The sequence below is a fragment of the Fundulus heteroclitus genome, chromosome 7, assembly GCF_011125445.2.
Source record: "Fundulus heteroclitus isolate FHET01 chromosome 7, MU-UCD_Fhet_4.1, whole genome shotgun sequence".
Taxonomy (NCBI): domain Eukaryota; kingdom Metazoa; phylum Chordata; class Actinopteri; order Cyprinodontiformes; family Fundulidae; genus Fundulus; species Fundulus heteroclitus.
The window spans coordinates 32,063,397-32,085,176 of NC_046367.1; the positions used below are offsets into that span (position 1 = coordinate 32,063,397).

At 39.6% G+C, this 21,780-nt stretch overlaps 1 protein-coding gene across 1 annotated transcript; it reads left to right on the top strand.

The window, feature by feature from the left end:
- Positions 1-339: 339 nt before the first annotated feature.
- Positions 340-13,162, top strand: sept10 (septin 10). Its single transcript, XM_012850125.3, has 10 exons — positions 340-510; positions 2,202-2,316; positions 2,509-2,704; positions 2,835-3,021; positions 7,851-8,012; positions 9,080-9,176; positions 9,308-9,476; positions 9,581-9,713; positions 11,568-11,746; positions 11,888-13,162. Exons 1-10 carry the CDS (start codon positions 481-483, stop codon positions 11,901-11,903), a joined length of 1,284 nt encoding a protein of 427 aa, XP_012705579.1. The 5' UTR covers positions 340-480; the 3' UTR covers positions 11,904-13,162.
- The last annotated feature ends 8,618 nt before the right edge of the window (positions 13,163-21,780 follow it).

Below are 21,780 nucleotides of genomic sequence, written 5' to 3' on the forward strand. Positions count from 1 at the left end.
CAGAAATTTGATTTTGGAAGCTATGGGGAAAGCACGGGTTGTGCGACTGTGAACAATTTTTTTAAGGCCAGTTTCTATTTTTTTCAGCGAACATCGCACAGGAACAGGGAGCGCCTGGGAAAACTAAGATGGCCTGTACCACTTCACCAAGAAGGGGTACATACGTTAGGTTCAATAGTTCTTTTGCATTTCCGGGGCGTATTTTCATATACATATAATGTTTTTATTTGTTTATAAGAACATATAGCAGTATGTTAGAAATATTTCCGCAAAAGTGTGTTTTAAAAAACAAACGTACACGACACAAACTCTGCTGTAATCCCCACATTGTTTTGATTGGTCTCGCCTGTCTAGTTGTCGAAGGTAGACGCACTGGCGGTCCTGGAAAAGAATCTGAGGGGGGGGGAAAAAGTTGCTGTCTTCTAGTTTTGTTTACATATTTTCGAATTTGATTCGCCCTTTGAAGTTTGTCTAAGAGTTATGGCTTCCTCGGATGTGGCTCGACAGCCGGTGAGCATCCTTTTATCTTGTGTTCTAAAGCAGACTGTTCTTGACAGTTGAGCAGGGAGTGTCCTGCGGCTATCAAGTTAGCTAACGCTAGCATTATAACGTCGCTGGAGTCAGAGAAAGTATAATGTTATTATTTAACAATTCAGTTGCGATATATGTAGATATAGTGTTTTTTGACCTACTTATTTAGTTTGGCCATTCAAAAAAAGTGAACGTTGGCTTTCCTTTTACCAATGAAAGAGCTAGCTAGTTAGCATAATACTGAAGTAGGGGCAAAAATTTATGTTCCGAGATCTGAAGCTAAGACTAATTTACTGTGATGTGTTGCAGTTAATGCTACTTAAATACACAAAAAGCTTACAGTCGTATACTTGTTAGAAGTTATCTTTAGTAACACTGTTTATAAACAGTAGAACCGTCTATATGGAAACAGTTTTGAATGGAAATAGCCATTAAACGCATCTCTGCTAAAGACAAATAAATAGAGGATCTCGGAATATACTTTATACTTATATATATATATATATATATATATATATATAGTACTACTAAAGAAAAAGGCATTGTTTTGATATACATTTTAGAAGTAATGTCACAACAGTACTCGGCCTATATTAGCTTGTTGGGTTAGTAAATTCAAAATATCAATTTACACAACCGGTTAGTTAAGTGATGCTTTTCAAGTATTACTCTGAAGTTTATTTAGGAGGTTGGAAAAATTAACTGAAAAAAAAAAAAATTAAGATTCATAGAAGCTGGAATTTCGTGTGGGAGATTTAAGATGTTTCTTACAGACCCCAACCACAACATCCAATATGACTGCCTTGCATAAAAACGAAACAAAAACGATGGCTTTCAACCTGAAAAAGATCTGCAGAGATTATTCCGCTATGAAACCAAAAGGGACTTCTGCTGTTTCGTTTATAGTAGTATACTTAGTTAAATTTTGTTGTATAGTTAAGTTTTAATGGATGCTGGACTTTGCCCAAACTTGAAATATAGGTGCTTATAAATCAAATAATAATCTGAATATGTGTTGCTTATGTTATCATCAGGGATTCTAAAAACTGTAACTTGCAGCAGCAAATAATAAGCTGCTTTTAAAGTGACAAGCATACCATAACCTAACCTGATCATATTTGTAGGTATGCTGTGATGACCTATAGTGTTATATAGTCTTTTTATTTCCTTATATACCAAAAATTAACCACTTTGTTTTATCAGTATTTAATTTAACACTGCAATGTAATTTCTATTGGTTTAGAAATAATTTTACTCGGATAAATGATATGCTTATCATTTGACAATTAGTTTTGAATGTCTTTAAGTGTTATGTTACAAGCAGCTATAAATTTTCTTTTTTAATTCAGTAAAAACATCAGCGACCGCACAGTTTGACTGCACAAAACATATTTTTTTTATATCTTAGACACATCCATATTAAAAATTAATCATACATTTTAGGCTAGCTGCCGTTTCTTCATTTTTTTTTTTCTTTTAGTTTCCCCATTGTACGTGACTAATGGATTTGCCAAGTATTTAGCTAAAAATTACTTCTTCCTATGTCATACTGTCATCTTTGACAGGCATGGACTCAAATTGTGTCTCTGCGACAGGCAGCAATGAACAGATTGTAAATATGTTTTTTGAAATAACCTCCATAATCTTTTTGTGTCTAATTTATTCTGCAGGATAAAGGAGCCCGGCCCCTGTCCCTAGCTGGGCACGTTGGCTTCGACAGTCTTCCAGATCAGCTTGTCAACAAGTCCATCAGTCAGGGCTTCTGCTTCAATATTCTGTGCATCGGTACCTGTCCATACATATCTACTTTAGTCATAATATTAAGAGTAATTGGTCATTTTCTTAATGTTGTATTAAAACAAAATGTTGAGAATGAATACACTAGAACTATAAGACAAATTTCTGTAGGCATGCTGTAAAAATGGAAACATTTGGCCCATGAGTGAAATCTCTGAAACGTCCTGTTGTCATCTCCAGGTGAGACCGGTATTGGCAAGTCTACGCTGATGGACACACTTTTTAACACCAACTTTGAGAACTTTGAGTCATCCCACTTTGAACCTCAAGTGAAGCTGCGGGCGCAAACCTATGACCTGCAGGAGAGCAACGTGCGGCTTCGTCTCACTGTGGTCAACACTGTCGGCTTCGGGGACCAGATGAACAAACAAGAAAGGTGCGACTAAGAACCGAGGGAGCGAGTGTTCTTAGTCAACAGCTACGATCACTTTTTCCAAATGTAATAACCATCTGATTTAACCCGTGCACGGCAACAATCCTAGTTATTTTTTTCCCATGTCCTGTAGCTATCAGCCGGTGGTGGACTATATCGACAAGCAATTTGAGACTTACCTTCAGGAGGAGCTGAAAATCAAGCGCTCTCTGCACAACTACCACGACTCACGAGTGCACGCCTGTCTGTACTTTATCTCCCCCTCGGGTCATTCGCTCAAATCCCTGGACCTCGTAACGATGAAGAAGCTGGACAGCAAGGTAGGAAATAAACTACAGGTATTGGGTTTCAGGAAAGATGACCACGTGGGAAGATGAGCAGTGTTAAACAGGAGAAGAGCAACATTTAAAGAGGCTATCCAGCGATGTATTGTTTAACACAACTGGGCAACAAAGTGTGGATTTCTGGTGCAGGAGTTCACAGCATTCTAAGTTTTTAAAAAGCACATCGTAGAAAACTGCTAATCTTTGCGTATTTGGATCAATGACATCACAAGAGGCACAAGAACTGAGCTGATCAGTTTGCCGTTAGTAAACAGAACGCAAGTGTAATGTTTTTGAAGAGGGAATTTGATACAGATTGGGAATAAAGAGGAAACGACAAGAAGAAGAATATAAAGGAACTCAAAATAACTAAGGGCGTTGTGGTAAACAGAATAATGTACCGAATCTTCGGTTCGGTTTGTTTTTGCTTTAATCAAGAGAAAATAAAAACTGGCCACTATAGAACAGGATTGAGAATTTTTTTTTAGATCTTTTTTTTTTTTTATTATTATTAATAAGGGATAAGTAGGTATAGCCAGTGGATGGGTAGCTGGTTTATACAACAATAAAACCACCTGAAAATGGTCATGGATGTTGTTTAGGACCTTTCTCAAGACTGCAGACCTTTGAAAGTAAGAAAACTGGTTAAATCACTGGAGTTTAGAGAGTCCTGTGCACAAGATGTACTTGAATGTAGCATAGAAGCTGGTCAGAGGGACTCTTGTGGCAGCACCAATGTTTTTCTTGCATCTCGCGTGTCGTGCAGAGGTTTCGACTGTCTGAATGTCGCAGGGAGCTGCATTCGGACTTTAGCTGGACTCCAGCAGACTCCATTAAATCCCCTTTGCCAAATGCAATGAGCCTAAAGCACTTAGAAAACATATAGAGGTCTTTTTGGGTCAGCAAATGACTAGTTATTGCTGTATTGCAAGATTCAGTTCCCTGTCCTGCTTTAAAACAATACAAATCTGTAATTTAAATAAAATGGCTCAAAACAAATTTTGTTCATCTTAACATTTCAGACGTGTTTAGTTTAACATTTTTCAAATAAATCCGAAAAGAATTAAGAAATGAAAAGTGTGTTAAACAACTTGAAGGTTGCCAGCAGGTGCTTCGGGGCCTAAACTCTGTCGCTGCTGTAAAACTGCATATTTCGCTACAGAGATAGTTTTTAACACTGACTGACTCTTGTTCTTATCTCCTGTTGCCTTGGGTCTGTTTTGCCAGCAAATGAAATTACACAAACGTGGCGCCGTGATTGAAAGCAACCATTAACCACTGATTGTTTAGCTGTGGGCGCCATCATAAACTCTATCTGAGCAGAGGAGAGCATCATATCGCCTGTCATTCAGTAATTCATCGTTCCTGCTCGAAAACACCAGCAGCAGGGAAGATAATTCACATGGAAGCTGCAGGTGAACGCAGCCTTGTGTTTATTATCTCCTGATGTTAGTTTGGAAGTTTGTTTTTTTTTCTTTGGTATAGAAAGTGAGGATAAAAATGTCTTGATAAATGATTGAAGCACTGAATTCATTGGCTGAATGGGTTGCACTGTCAGTGAAGTTATCGGTTTGGCAAATCACGTTTTTATCAAAAACATAGACGATTAGGAGGTTTAAAACCCAATAAAACACCATGACAGAGTAATACATTAAAAGGTTTTAAATTAAGACTGAAACAGTTGTTGAACTTGATTGAAGTGTTTGAATCCGTCCGTCCGTCTGGAGCCCTGAGCTTGCTTTTAATCAGTGGGCGGTTTAACGATAAGATTCTCTGATGGATCATTATGTCCTGTAAAGGGATCTATGGAAAGTGAGTGTGAAAACCTCTTACATACAGGACTGTCTCAGAAAATTAGAATATTGTGATAAAGTTCTTTATTTTCTGTAATGCAATTAAAAAACATGAAATGTCATACATTCTGGATTCATTACAAATCAACTGAAGTATTGCAAGCCTTTTATTGTTTTAATATCGCTGATTGTGGTGTACAGCTGAAGAAAACTCAAAAATCCTATCTCAAAATATTAGAATATTTCCTCAGACCAAGTAAAAAATAAAAATGAAAACAGCAAAACAAAATCAAACATTTGAAAATGTCCATTAATGCACTCAGTACTTGGTTGGGAATCCTTTTGCACAGATTACTGCATCAATGCGGCGTGGCATGGAGGCAATCAGCCTGTGGCATTGCTGAGGTGTTATGGATGCCCAGGATGCTTCAGTAGCGGCCTTTAGCTCATTTGCATTGTTGGCTCTGGTGTCTTTCAGCTTCTTCTTCACAATACCCCACAAATTCTCTATGGGGTTCAGGTCAGGGGAATTGGCAGGCCAATCAAGGACAGTAATGCCACGGTCAGTACACCAGTTACTGTGAGAACCTTATGTCGTCTCTTAACCACTACCATACTTGTGATTTAGTTTACTGAACCAAGCTGAGTGTTTTTCAAGGCTCAGGAAACCCTGCAGTGTTTCGAGTTAATTAGACGATTCAAGTGATTAGTTGAATAGCCTACTAGTATACTTTTTCACGATATTCTAATATTTTGAGATAGGATATTTGTGTTTCTTAAGCTGTACGCCATAATCAGCGATATTAAAACAATAAAAGGCTTGCGATATTTCAGTTGATTTGTAATGAATCCAGAATGTATGACATTTCATATTTTTTAATTGCATTACAGAAAATAAAGAACTTTATCACAATATTCTTATTTTCTGAGACAGTCCTGTAGATGTAAACGGGACTTTCCATTAAACCAATGCGCCTCGGAGTAAAGGGGGGGAACTGCTTGGTGCATAAGAAACTACGCTGCGGTGGTTTTATTGTGTGAATGCTGGGAGAGCATCTCTATCAGCCATTCTCTCCCTCCCCATCCCTCTTGAAGTGGTCAGAAACTTTCCCATGCTCCCTCGCCGCATGTGTGTGTGTGTGTGTAGTTACATTTGTGGGTTTGTGTGCGGTTTAGTTGCTCTGGAGTGGCAGTAACTCTGGATTTGTGTGTGAAAGGAATAGAAAGAGAAGAGGGGGGGGGATGCTGTAACCACCTCACTCACACACACCCGAGTTGTCCTTTTGTGTCACTGTACCGATAATACACACAGAGCCGATTGTTGAGTCTGCCGCAGTGACAGACAGTCACTCACTCGGACAGCTGTTGGAGCAGATCTCCCTGCGTCGTTTTGTTTTCTCCGCTGGGATCGGTGCGTGTTCTGCCGTGCGGTCTGACCCAGAAGCTCGCCAAGTGGCAGCAACTCATTCCAGGCCCCTCTGTGGGGGCCGGCGAGATGACAGAGAGGAATGTGGGATGACTTTGGCACCAGATTGAACCGGTGGGCCAGAAATAACATGTAAATCGTGCTTTATGTAACACGCCACTCAAAACTGTTTTAGATTTAGAAGAGAGAGAAAAAAAACACAATCTTTTTTTTTTCTTTTTGTTGTTGTTGAGGATTCTGTTTGTTTAACCCTACACTGCAAAAACGGAACTAAAAAGTAAGTCGAATTTTCTTAAAATGAGTGCATTTGACCTTGATTTGAGCAGGTAAATAAGATTGTCTGCCAATGGAATGAGTATTTTGACCCCTAAAATAAGATAATTAGATATACTGCACCTGAAATAAGATGCTAGAGATGACTTGTTCCTATTTTAGGTGCAAAAATCTCATTCCACTGGCAAACCATGTTCTTTACGTGCTCAAACCCAAGGACAAATACACTAATTTCAAGAAAATTAAACTTATTTTTAGTTTTGTTTTTGCAGTGTAACCAGTCAAATGAGGCCATGAATAGTTTTAACTGTTTACACGTAGTTTATGGGATCTACTTATGAGTTAACTTACTACTCATCACATTCAGATGAGAGTTTACTACATGACATTAATATAGTTCTAAAGTTCTCTTATTATTAGACACACTTGATGTCCCTAAAGACATAATGGACATGTTTCTGGCTTCCTTCTTCATCAGAGGTGTGAAAATCAGCACAACCCACAACTTTTAAGATTTTAAGACAGCTACTCTGAGACCCAGTCACCCTTGTTTTGAACCTTGCCCATCAGCGTTTGGACTCTGCTAGGACTGATGTAGGGCTGGGCAGTAAATTCAATTCAATTTTATTTATATAGCGCCAATTCATGATGCATATCATCTCAAGGCACTTTCCAGAGTCAAATTCAATCAGATTATACAGATTGGTCAAAAAGTTTCCCATCTAAGGAAACCCAGCAGATTGCATCAAGTCTTGACAAGCAGCATTCACTCCTCAATGAAAGAGCGTAGAGCCACAGGGACAGTCGTCTGCATTGTTCATGGCTTTGCAGCAATCCCTCAAATCAAATAAATCAATATCCATCGCGGTAGACGCCTGATCAATATCAATAGAAAGGACTAACTCAATCCAGAACCACATGGCATTCTGGGGGATATTGGCAGAGGAAAGGATTTAACCTCTCAACCTCTCACGGCCAAACTAAGCAAGGTTGGTAGTAGGGCTGATCTATTTTAAAAGTTAAAGCTTACATTTAAGTAGGGTTAGGGTAACAGTTTACATTCTGGCTTTTTCCCCCTGGTCCTTGTTTTATATAGGTAAACATAACACCACTTAGTAATTATGGATATCTACTGATATGAAAAGCTTACGTCGTGATATGTTATTCAGCCATATCGCACAGCCCTAGAACGATGTGTTGGGTTGTCTGATTGTGAATCTTATGACTTCATGGAATGATTTCCTTTTCAAAGGTTGCAGATATTTTCAATCAATATTGAGAGCAATTATATTTTTTTTATTACATTTTTTTTATTGAATTCCCTCTCCCTTTAGGTGAACATAATTCCAGTCATCGCCAAGGCGGACACCATCAGCAAGAGCGAGCTGCACAAGTTCAAGATCAAAATCATGAGCGAGCTGGTCAGCAACGGCGTGCAGATCTACCAGTTCCCACTGGACGACGAGACCGTGGCCAAAGTCAACACCACCATGAACGTAAGGCAGTTCAAGGGCCCGAGAACTTACCTGGATCCAAACGTTCCTGTGAAAGAGAAGTTTTCAAAGTTAATCTAGTAAAGCACAACTAATTTTAAAGTCTAAGTCTTGTACCGAAAAAATATCCTGAAAACCGTTGAATAACTTCCAGAACAAGGTAAACTTTGAATTTTCATGTATCAAAAGTGTTCAAATTAAGTTTAAATATGAAATATTGCGCATTTTTTTACACCGATTAAGGTATTTCGCGTTTGAGTGCTGCCTCCGTTTACGATCGGCCATTTCCGACAGTGTGACGTCAGTTCGAGAACACAGAGAACGCGCGAATCGAACTTGCATAGAAACACACATTGTTTACATTGTGCAACCGGTACGGCGAACCAGGATATATATGCATGTTTTCCGTGATCTTCTTTCACACACAAAATCTGCGGATCCACGTGTACTTTGAGCAAGCGCTTATAAAAAATATCGCCAAACAAATTACAAAATAAAATGCCTTCTAGGTGCGTAGTAGGTGGCTGTAGTGTCGCTTATAGGCCTAGTGCAGGCCAGAAAGTAGCGCTACATACTTGGCCGAAGGATCAAAAGGTCCGAAGGAAATGGGATAAATTCGTAAAAAAAACCGCGAAAGGACTGGATTGCCGGCGGTGACAAAAGCGTTTTATGCAATTCACACTTCACGAGCGAGGAAAGTCGTAGTGTTAGCAGCGTGTGTGACGTCACATGCCGGATCGGCCGATTGAGGAATGTTCAGGCTCATTCGCATATACAGCAAGTTTTATCGAAATTACTTCCAAAAGGCGCACATAATTCACATATAATATACATTTCTTTACTCTGGTGACTATTTGAATGCATCTGCGTTAAAATACGTTTTCCGTGCGACTTAGACTTTAAGTAGTAAAATAAATGAGTTTGAAAGAGTGAGCGCGTTTGTGCACCTCAGAGATTTGCTGAGGGTAAAGTTTATATTTGAATGCCGATTACATGTGACAGCACCCAGATCTTGACAATAAGTCTGTAGCTTTGTTTTGAATAACTTATTGAATTCACCACCTTTTTAGGGCCACCTCCCGTTCGCTGTCGTCGGCAGCACAGAGGAAGTGTGCGTTGGCAACAAGATGGTGAAGGCTCGCCAGTATCCGTGGGGCGTCGTTCAAGGTAGACTCAATCAGTGTTGTTTTGTAACGCTGCCGGCACAAAGCGAACCGGTGCGGTTCGACTCGGTTTCTCTGTTTTAAGCCGGCTGAAACGACGGATGCCTCTTTGTTTTTTTTCGAATTGCCTCCTAGTGGAAAACGAGCACCACTGTGACTTCGTGAAGCTGAGGGAGATGCTCATCTGCGTGAACATGGAGGACCTGAGAGAGCAAACCCATACGCGCCATTACGAGCTTTACCGGCGCTGCAAATTAGAGGAGATGGGCTTCAAGGACACCGACCCGGAATGCAAACCCGTCAGGTGAGCGGTCCGTGCGCACAAACCCCGCCCGCCTGCGTCAGGCCGCGGCGGCCAGCTGGTCGGCAGGACTCGAAGTCCCAAACACATTTTTTTTGCGCCCGCAGTTTACAGCAGACGTATGAGGCCAAGCGTCAGGAGTTCCTGGCCGAGCTGCAGAAGAGAGAGGATGAGATGCGGCAGGTGTTTGTGCAGAGGGTGAAGGAGAAGGAAGCGGAGCTGAAGGAGGCTGAGAGGGAGGTATGTAGACGATCATCCCACTGGAGAGTTTTGGTTGCCAACTATTCATAATTTGAGTTTACGTCGATATTTATTGCAATTTCACTTAGAATTTGTCTAGATAGGCTACAGCAAGTCATTTGGTCCCAATAATCTGTGTGTGTGAAGATATTCCCACAGTGAGCATCAGACGTTTACAATCATCAGCATCCATTAAAAGCAACCGTTAACCACTGATTGTTTAGCTATGGGCACCATCATAAACTCTATCTGAGAAGAGGAGCGCATCATATCGCCTGTCATTCAGTAATTCATCGTTTCCGCTTGAAAACACCAGCAGCATCAATATCGTGTAAATGTCATTGTAAATGGCATTTCATGATTAATTTTCTCTTGCTTTTCCAGGATCAAATTATGATATTACTATAGTTGTCAGAATAATCATATTTCTTTATAATCCAAGGTGTATTAGCTTTCCATTAATCATAGAATACAGCTTTATGCAAGCAGCCATCTTCTGTCTTTCTTTACCTTTCTCTTATTTATCCGTCTGTCTCTTTTTATGTTTCTGTCTCTATCGTGTAAATTTATACATGGTTATATTTTGAAGGCTATCTGCCTTTGTCCCTTCCTATTCCTTGATGGAATGAAAATCTCTTTTAAATCTGCCAGAAATCATAACAATTTTGAGCGTAACTTCAGTCAATTCTAATTTATTCTGCTTCTGAACAAATCATGAGCTCCATCTAGCAACATACATGTGTTTTCCAAGTATAAAGCAGCCATCCGTTTTCAGGGATGGACCCGGGAAGACGGATTTTTGTTTCCAACAGACAGTGGGTTGGCGCTGAAAAGAATGTTGCTGTAATGCTTACAAGCAGGGTGGAGCCATGTAAAGTAGGGCTGGACGATAATTCTATAATATATATCCATGATAGAAAAAACAGGGAAAATAAAAAGTTCAATAGAATAACAGTTTTCCTTCCTTTTGCATTCTATCATGTAGGTTAATACTACAGTCAATACATCCTCCCAACCAATCACAAACCCAGACCCAGGAACGCTCAGTCACCAAGCTCCGCCCCTTCAAAGAGTTCAAAGAGCATTCTTTTTTTTTTATTACTATTATTATTTATTCCTCCTTTTTACTCTTTTTCTGGGTTTTTACAGCACTAGTGGCTCGTTTTTCAAACAGTAGACTGACACACTACCCCTGCGCCATCGGAGCCCGCCCAAGAGCATGCATTATTTTTTCTTTTTATAAAAAGTCTTAAAAGTCTTTGTCCAAAAAGTTAGTTAATAAAGGGTTGAGTTTGAATTCAGTGATTGTGTGTTCTGTATCTCAAAATAGGTCGCTAGGCAATACCATAAAATGGCCAGGGCTGCATTAAAAATATATGTTTTGAATTTGTTGATAATTATCGATATCGATCAGTAGGATTCCTATTTTATCCATATGCTTTTTTTTTTTATATATCATCCAGCCCTAATGTAAAGTCAGGCCAAATGGCTCTGCTGTAAAAGGGGCTTTATATTTGGATAAATGAGCTTTATGGTCAGAGGAGACAAAGACTGAACTTCTTGGCCACAATGACAAAGTATGTTTGAAAGATGCTGAAGCCTGCAAACAGAAGTACATTTATAATAATAATAATTATGATGATTATTATTTGTAGCTACTGTTAAGCATGGTGGTGGCAGCATCATGCTGTTGGCTGGTTTTGCTGTCCATGGTGCTGATTAATCAAACAAGGTGGATGAAGTAACGAAGGAGGGCTATCTCTACGTCGTTTAACTTTCCCTAAACCACTTCCCTTTGCTAATTTACATATTTCCAGTCTACTGAATTTGTACTCTGCGTTGTTTTGGTTTTAGCTGCAGAGTCGTTTTGAGCAGCTGAAGCGCCTGCATGCAGACGAGAAAGCCGCTCTTGAGGAGAAGAAGCGTCTGCTGGATGATGACCTGAGCTCCTTCAGTAAGAGAAAGGCTGCAGCTCAGCTCCTGCAGGCCCAGAGCTTCACGGTCAACGGCAAGAAAGACAAGGAGCGGAAGAAGTAAGTGGCCAGATGTTTCACGGCTCCACATCTGTGAGGACTGACGGCGCATTTTGTCTGTTTAGTCGATTAACTGCATTGACTAGAATGGAGCCCCTTGTGTTTTTATGTCAACCGTCTCTCTTTTATTCTCTTTTTCAGTTCTGGCTTCATGTGAAGACTTAAGAGATCTGAAGTGCACATCATTACGACCAGTGTAACCAGTGGCATCGTGTCCACGTTGTTTTTCAGCCAGTCCACCACACTAACTAGAAAAAAAAACACATCCTCCACACCGGGCTGTACCTGGTGTTAGCTTGAGTTGCCAAAGTTTTAAAGACTGTTTCCAAAAACCAGTGTACACTATCCTCCGAGGTATTTTTAATCTCTTTTGTACGTTTTTTTGCGGGGAAATCGTGTTCGTATTATTTTTGCTTTTGTATTTATCCTCTTTTTTTTCTTCTTTTGCCTGACTAAAGAAAACATTTTTAATGTTGTTTACAAATCACATTATTTAGACAGGTACAAATATTATTTTTTGGTGACTATTCCGCTTATGTAAACTACACACTTGTCCTTTCTCTTATGTGCCATAGCGGCCTTCTATGCCCTGCTCCTAGAGTCGTGTGGTTGTTTGTATTTGTTAGCAAATCCAGCTAAAAGTAGTTGAAGAGCACTACAACCAGGTCATTTTCCTGAGAGGTTTTGCTTTACTTTTGCCAGGATTTTAAGCTGAGCTTTAGAAACGCCATACAGCCGTAGCTCAATTCAATTACAAAAGGGGATTAATAGTTGCCAACTAGATATTTTCCCCTTAGTCTTTGAAATTTGTGTTTTAAAAAGGGTTTAAATTGCATTCATTACCTTTTGTGAATGTTATTTTAGTGCATTCACCTTAAAAAAGAGTCAAAGGGCATTATGTTTTTTTATATGCTTGTTCCCCCTTTCTGTGCATCTAAGGATATTAAGATTTTCTGAAACTACGAGTGCTCAAGTTTATTGTTAGATTGAGACAATATTACAGGATCTATTTATAAATATATTTTTCACTCCTAAAAACATTGGAGTTTTGCTCTGCAAATCATGGGAAAACTATGCATTATAATATATCAATGTTGAGGGAGCAAAAGTAACAGAAGGATTGCGTTTTTCTCTTGGTCCACATTTTGATTTAACTTCTTTGTACTGTAAATCTGAAACGGAACACTGCGGTGCTGGTTTCCAACAAAGGATGGTTTGAACTCACTTTTACTGACACTTTTTGTCTGACAACAGTGCTTAAAATGTTAGTGCCTTAAGTGTATGAAACTTAGAAATACACTACCCACACATTGCCAGAAAACACATTAGTTTTACTACACGTATTTTTAAGGAACAAACAGTGTTATTTGGATATCGTTTTTGCTTTTTAAATAAATCGGTATTTTTGTCATGATACTTTGGGTTTGTCTGCGTCTTCACTTTGGGGGGGGCGGGGGGTAAAAGCTATTGATCTATCAATCTAGTTGATTGACAACAAGATATTTTAGGCATAATGGAGAAAAGGTTAACAGATCATTTCTTTTGTCTTTCATTTCTACAGGACACTATATGGAGATCAGCAGTGTTTTTTTTAGTCAATCTTGTATTGAGCAGATTTCTATTTTGCATGGCTTTTCACACACAGGTCTCTTTAATCTGTTAGCTGTTGCATAATGTATAATTTGCAGAGAATGCGGCCTAAACCCAGGCAAAGAATGTAATTATTTTTGGTTGTCGTTCGGGTGATCAAAAAAAATTTACATGAATGGGTTTCCTACTCTTCTTAGAGTCTGGAAATGAAAAAAAAAACAACAACAAAAAACATTGAGTTTATATTTTTTCCAAGTTTGGGTACATATGGGCAAAAATTAGTACATTTTAATCTTTTTTCTAAAAGATAAAAAAACCCTAATCTGAATATAAAGTACCGTTACATTGATTTATCGCATCACAGCTTGTATTTAACATTGGCCACAAAAAAATGGAGAGAGGCCAATTTTTGCTGCTTTTTAGGCCACTGGGGAATTTTAAGTCGGGATTCTTGATCTGGTCGCATTCAGTTTGAGCTTGGTTTATTTATATAAACCATTTCACAGCCAATGACATAAGACAAACAGGGCTGATTTATATACAGATAAATGGAAATATAGATTCAGTCTAATCATATAGACGGCTTCAGCATCAGTTACATTCCAGTTTAGTCCTATTTCCAACACATGGCAATTAAATTCAGTTTATGATGTCAATTAGGTTTAGGTTTTATAAGGGCGTTGTGTTGATTGCATCTAGGTATTAATTTTGCAGCGATCCTTGGTCATGAGCAATCATGAGAAACCTACAGCAGAACCAATATAATATAAATAGCCATCTGTTACAACCGTCTGGGGTTGAGAAGATGGAGCAGACACTAAAAAGACACATGGCACTGGTCCAGGAGTACTTTCTGTTGAAGAAAAGCGCACAGAGTTGACGGCAGCTGCAGCACTTTCAGTAGCTTCGTCTAGGAGAGCACAGCATAAGGGCTGAGCCACACACGTTATCTATGGGAAATAGATAATGTGTGATAATAAATAATAATGATCTATGGGAAAACAAAAAGAGTACACATAGTTGTGGCATGAGCTTCTTTTAAGGCTTTGTCCAGGAAACGGGCATGGTTAAACACGGAATGGTGTATAAAGAGAAAACAGGACTTTTAGGAGCAGTGGCAAAGCTGTTAACACCTTTTGACAAAGGTGACGACCAAATATGGAAACAACAAAAAATTTGCCTTCCTGGAAAGTCAAGTGAAACAGCAGTCTGTGCAGGTATTTATAGTTTCTAGTACTATTTGTAGGTCAAGATAATAGGTGTCTAACTTAAAGCTTCACTAAAAAGCAAAGATTTTAGTCTTAAATTTAGATAGGGTTTGTTGTCTAGTGGAGAAAATCTAGGAACTGCTTTTAAAGGACGGGAACCTGGTTACTAAATGTATACATACCTCCCATTCTACTTTTAGAAACTGCAGGAAACACCAGCAATCCTGGAGAAAAATGTAGATGCCAAACACAATACTAAAGCTGCCTCCTTTGAGATTTTGACAGTAAAAATGTATCAAAGACCATAAGCTCTCCTTTTAAAGATCCTTTATCCTTTTTATTTACTGTTGGACAATCCAATCTTGAATTTTTAGTGGATCAGATTCAGATACAAAACAAATTTTTAGTCCACTTTTCAAAATAAATAAAACGAATAAAAGCTGTGAAATTAACACAACCTTGATTCTGACTTGGACGCCAACTGCAATGGCGTGCTTCCCGACAGATGACAAAAACCCATCTGTACATCACTGAAAGGTCAATATTTTGTGCAAAACTTTATCGCAATAACTGCTGGTGAAATCTGGGAATTGGAGTCTAACCGTGTCGGTTTTTGAAATGGAAACAAAGTTGTTTAAGGGTCACATTAGAAGTTAGTTACCTGGCATTTAGCTCAAAAAGGGGGACAAATCAATGTTCTGAAAAATGAAATCATCAGAGAAAAAAAAGTTTAATCTAAAAACTGACATTTCCTGCATGTGTCGGACGGAATCCTGTTTTTCATTTTCGCCACAAAGGGCACGCCAAAGCTCCCACCTTCTTCCCGTCTCCTCACCTTTTTATGAGCGCACACACACACACACACACACACACACACACACACACACACACACACACACACACACACACACACACACACACACACACACACACACACACACACACACACACACACACACACTTACAGAAGGGATTATCTTGTTCTGTGCGCTGGCTCTTCTACCCTGCAGTGTCTCACCCTCCGGCTCCGTTGCCCTTCAAGTGACTTAAACGCCGGCACGCAGACAGGTGGACAGACGGGTCTGGCGTAAAAAAAAAGCAACGGCAGGGCTGATTGATTCCCTGCAGGAGCCTGCAGCAACCCTGCCATTATTGTCAAGCAGAGAAGAGGACACCCGGCGCCGAGGCTTTTCTCTGAGCCAAAAGGCCCGTTTGTGGGAGAAAGCGCAAGTTCGACTCCCGCTGGAGGTGAAAAACTATCTCAGCTCTACAGAAAATCTAAATTAGCCGCCTGATCACCGCAAATATAACATTTCAGCGTTAAATACATTTATTTAATTATTTTTCTGAACATGCGTAACTCTAGGAGGACCGCCACGCACGCGCATTGCCCAAACACACATACACACATACACACACACGGAAGTCACTCTAAATGCAAATGGGGGTGATGATCGAAGACAGCCTTGACTTGTGGAGAGATGAGGTTGTCATGTCATGAAGGGGGAGTGCGCGGGAGATGCTCCGATATTACCAATTACGCACCTCATCCATGTCAGGCTTTGGTTGGAGAAAAAGAGGGGCGATGAAGACAGGAGGGGGATAGAGACGAGAGAGGATAGGATGGCAAACAGACATCCGTCACCAGCATGCCTGCACTGATTAGGACAATAATATCACTCTGTGAAACAACCATACCTGCAGCGTTGCTCATAACAAGCTCACTGGGAGCGGAGATGATTCTAATTAGAGCGGCATATGATTCTCTGGATGAATGCTCCGAGGGGCAGACTCCCCCCCCCCCCCAAAAAAAAAAAAAAAAAAAATTAAATAAATAAATAGGTGCAATACAGGTGATGTATTGGATTTACATCGGGGCGCAAAAAAATGTGTTTTGCTTCAAATCCTCCAGCAGTCTGCTGTCCTTCAAACGGACGTGGCCGGTTGAAACAGCAAAGAAGAAAAAAAAAACAAAAACACAAAGGCGACAGGGAATAAACTTGAAAACAAAGGCATTTATTGCGAAAAATGCACTTGACATGAAAAACAAAACGAAAAAACAAAACAAAAACAATCATATCAACCACGGGTCATCAGTACAAGACGATGTATAATGATCACATGGTAGAAAGCGCTGGACGGTGCCAGCCCAGAGCATGACTTCAATGGCACAAAAGGCCTATAAATATTCTGCACAATATAGAATCATATATCTATATATACTCTTCTTTTTTTTCTTCCCCCCACCCCACTTTCTCTCTGCTTCACCCACAGTGCCAACAGTTTTCACCACGAGTCAGTCCTGAAGAGGCATGAGCGTCCATGCTTCACCGCGCTTGTTCATAGTTTCCTTTTAGTGTAAAGAGCTACATACAGAAGCCTCCGTCTCCCTCTTTCACGCACGCACGCACGCACACACAAACATACCCACACACACACACACAGGCTCACTCAGGTACCTGTAAGAACAAATATGGCTGACATTTAATTCAAAAATGGCAGAGTGAGAACTCGAGGTTCCTGGTAGATAAATTGACGGCATCCAAAAAAAAAGGCTTTTGGGCTCAAAGATGGTTCGAACCCTCTCCTGGATAAAGAAGCCGTTCTGAACCTTACCAGCTCAGAGGTTTTCCTCAATATTACAAGGTAGGCTCTAGAGCGAGATTATGGTGCATGACCAAAGAATGCCGGCCTCTGTAATCGTGAACTTTTATGTTTCTGATTGGGATTTTTTTTTTTCCAAATAAAAACAACAGAGCTTTGTGATTGCTGCGATGCTGTTTTTACAAAGTAATGGCTCAGAGGTCCTGATTACAAATGCAAGCCATGTTGTATTTTGAAAGAATGTTGAATAGTATGAATCCTTTTCCCTTCACATCACAGTTGTGTATTACTTCATGTTGGTCCAACACATACTATCCCAATAAAATATATTAAAAGGTTTGTGGGTGTAATGTCACAAAATATGAATGGTTTTGTGGATGTGAATAGTTTTGCACCATCTTTGACTACTTGTTTACTTTTTTTTTTTTTTCAGCCGGTTCATTTATACCACCAGGGAGCTGAGGCGAATGGCAACCTTAGGTCACGTCAATAAAATACAAACACAATGACACACACAAAAAAAAAAAAAAAAACTTTTGAAAAACTGGCGTTTCAAGTTATTAAATCTAAAGTGACCACTGTGCAGTGGTTTTATTCCTGACATTTTGACTGCTGTAAACTTTTTTTTTTTTTTTTTACCCAAAGAACATCGAACCCAACAAAAATGAACCAAAAAAAAAAAGCACTCTACTGAGATTGGGTGGATCTCCATAACAGACAAGAAGCTGCGTTTAAATTGGAAACAATATGTGGTTGAGTTCTTGAGTCGGCAAGCCAACAAAGAGATAAAGAAAACCTCGCTTTTGGGACCAGTGCAGAGCCGTTCCGAGATCTGCTGGTTGCCGTCGTCGGGCCCGACAAAACAGAGAGGACTACAAATCGACCCGCGGGCTTGTCATACTGACGCTGAGATAGAAAGAAGCATGAAAAGAGGGCACTGGTCTGCCTGGGATAAAAACTGGGTATTTGTGTGACATTTGTAGGCACTAAGGTTTGACTGACTGGTTTCAAAGGCCAATAGGGGGAAATGTCAAGGCCGACTTTTCCAAGAACGGATACCCAAAGCTTCATCGCGACTTCCTCTTTGCTCATTTAAAGGAAATAAATATGCAACTTTATGCTCACTGAACCAAAAAGCCCTACTGACATTCATACAGAGAAAAAAAAATAATCGCAATAAACAAAGAGATCAAACCAGATTTAACAGCGGTTAACTGCAATGCTGAATAAACAACGCGAATGCAGCCCAGATACATGCGAGCTGGGACCTGTTGCATGTAGGCATGAGCCGGGATGAGATTCTCACAGTATGGTAGCCTTGAGGAACAATACAACAGTGTTAACACAGAAGTCTAAAATAAAATAAAAAATTAAAAAATCTAACATGGTATAACGGCTTCTCTTTCAAATAAACATTACTTCTCACTGCTGCTGTTATGACAAGTACATTGTAACAGTAATATCAGTCATATAACACTGCATTTATTTATTCAAAATAAATGCTAATTGCAAAAAAATATATCTTTTTGCAGGTCTGCTCTTTACATAGACACTCATGTCCAAGAGGCCGACATCAGCTGATTACTTAGTGAGGCTATCTGCTCAGGTAGAGGCTGCAGTCAGCTGCTATGTCGGACATGCCGCTCCTAGCTTACTAACTGTAAAAACAGGACTACAGAGATGGATGGAGCTGCTTTAGTTTCCATACCATGACGGTTCATGTTTCTGGGACCTGACATATTTAAGAAGCCAAACCTGCATGACTTGTAAGCGACAGAAAAGTGTAGAGGGCCTGTTCTCCTCTGTGCTCCACGCAGGCCGAGACGACTTTGTTCACTCTGACACTTTTTCTGACTTCTCAGTACGGGAACTTTGAACCAGAAAAACTGTTTAAGATCGTTTTACGTTTTTTTTTTCTAAAAACATTTTGTTTTTTTAAAAGGTTTCTTGCTCACAAGTGATGGCAGGATGGATCAGGAGATGGATAGACAGATTTTGGCCCCAACTGCAGTAATGTAGGCGTCGCTCTGGTCCGTTCGGTTGGAAAAATCGCTGAGCCAAAAAAAAAAAAAGAGAAGGGCTCAATTTACTAGTCTGTCTATGTTTCCACTCTCACCTATGGTCATGAGGCATGGCTGGATCATAACCAAAGGAAAGAGAACCTGGACACAAGGGGCGGAAATTAACTACCTCCGTAGGGTGACTGGACTCAAGTCTCAGAGATGAGGTGAGAACATTGACCTTCATACTAGTAACCAGCCCATGTCTAGCTGCAGGACGCTAATCCACTCTGCAGGTTTGTTTTCATCTGGTGAGTCCCTGACCAGAACATACATGCCTACAAGTTATGCATGGAAGTATCTAAACGGATCATTTCCTGGTGGTTTTCAAACTACACTGCAAAAAGGGAACTAAAAGTAAGTCACATTTTCTTGAAATTAATGTATTTTTCTTTGATTTAAGCAGGTAAATAAGACTATTTGCCAAAGGAGTGAGTATTGTTACCCCTAAAATAAGACAATTAGATATCCTGCACTAGAAATAATATGATAGAGATGAAATTATCCTATTTTAAGTGCGGAAATCTTATTCCATTGGCAAATAGTCTTATTTACCTGCTTAAATAAAGGAAAAATACATAATTTCAAGACAATTTGACTTACTTTTAGTTCCCTTTTTGCAGTGTATTGGCCTTTATTCTGAAAATTTTTCCACTTTTAACTGAGGATTTGCTTTTATCTGTGCTGTGCTGTTTTTGTTCTGCGCTTGTTCGAGCCCTGTCGGCAGGTTTCACCATTTAGAAATTTTGTTCCCTACAAAGTCAGGGCCGAAGACTAACCTTTTTGAATTGTGCGTAAAGGTACACCTAACTCTATCAGCAACATGCACCAAGAGTGCATTTTACGTTTAGGGACGTCTGCATTTTTCGTAACTCCTTTAGAAAACCCGTTAAAAGTCACCATCTTTGTCATGTCCAATGCAAATCAACAGTAATGCAATCACACTTATAATGATTATTATTTGTAGAAATTTAGCACACACCCTGAAGGCTAGCTTACGGTATTTTGTTCGACAAGTTAAGAACGCAAGTTTAAGGCCCTTCTTCTGAAGGTTTGGAGGAAGTTGTGTCTTAGTTCATCTGCTATGTTAACGCGTCTGAAAGAATACAAACAATTCCCAGAAAGCTTGACGCCACAAGTCCCATAATTAAAAATTGGGCAGTAATGTAGATTGCAAGCAGACTTGACAGTATATGAAACTGATCCAATAAATCTGGTAACAAGTGAAACACTCAAACCAGACGACTCTGAAAATGCCATACATCGGGTTAAACGTTAACTTACTAGGAATTAACTATAGACAGAACGAGAGGAGGGAACAGCTGGAGGCTCAGGACTCAAGTCTTGTTGTACTTTGAAACGGCAAGTTTGCACAGACTAAAACACACAACAAATAAAAAGTCTTTAAAGTTTGGTCAGTTCTATAACATTTCTTTGATTATACATAAAAAAAAACACTTATAACATCCTAAATGCAAAGGAAAAACAACAAATAAGAACAACCGATGTTCACTTTCTGTTCATCTTGCGGTATAAACAGTGCTTAACCAAGCTGCTGATCAGTATTAGACCTTTGTGTGCTAATTTGTCGGAGAAAGACCCCCCCCCCATGTGTGCACTTGTCTGATAGCTGTTTGTGCTTCAACCGTCCACTGCTGACCTCTCAGTCTGTCGTTTACGGTCACACTCAGAGCTTTGTTGTGCTTTTCACAAACAGGAAGAAAAAGTTTGATGTGGAAAAAAAGATAAATAAACGCTGACCAGACCAGATCCACGATCGGGTCTGTTCGCGTTGAAACATTTGTTCCCTTTTTGCTTTTGAGAAGACATTGGAAACTTTTTCTCACAACGTTGCTGCAGTCAGATTAAGACTGTTAACGGCTTTTCAAGAAAAGTCCTGTTCGATGGGTGCATCTCAGTTAATTAGAAAATCATTGACGATTTAATGTAGTTATTGAGTTCAGAGAGTCAAACTCATATTATATGGATTCATGACACACAGATTGATATATTGTATTTATTTCATTTGATTTGCTTGATTACGGCTTACTTCTAATGAAAACCCCAAATTCTTTATTAGAAAATTTAAATATCACACAATAAAGCAATGTTTTCATACAGGAAAGGATTTGCTTTGGCCATGTCTTGGTCTACACAATCAGAAAGAAGACTGACGAGGATTTAATTATCAACACTCTTCCCAATGAGCCACACGCGGTCCTTGCTAAAGAAGTCGGGGGTTCACAGACTGCCATTTTCGAGCATAGAAAAGGAAAATTGAGAGGGAGTACCTGGCCTAAACCTCAAGAAGAATTTTGTGCCGTCTTTGAGACCTTCCTTAACACCTCAGCAAAGCCACAGACTGATCACCTCTAGGGCAAACTACACTGATGCAGTAATTCATGCAGAAGGAATCCCGGCCAGGTATTGAGTCCATAATGTATATTGTATAGCATATAGATATACTCTACAGAAGGCTGACATTTCTTTATTAAAAAGTTTTTCTTATACAAAAAAGTTACTTTTATGAAAGACTGAATTTTAGGGTATCTTCTACCCTTCATCTTTTAAC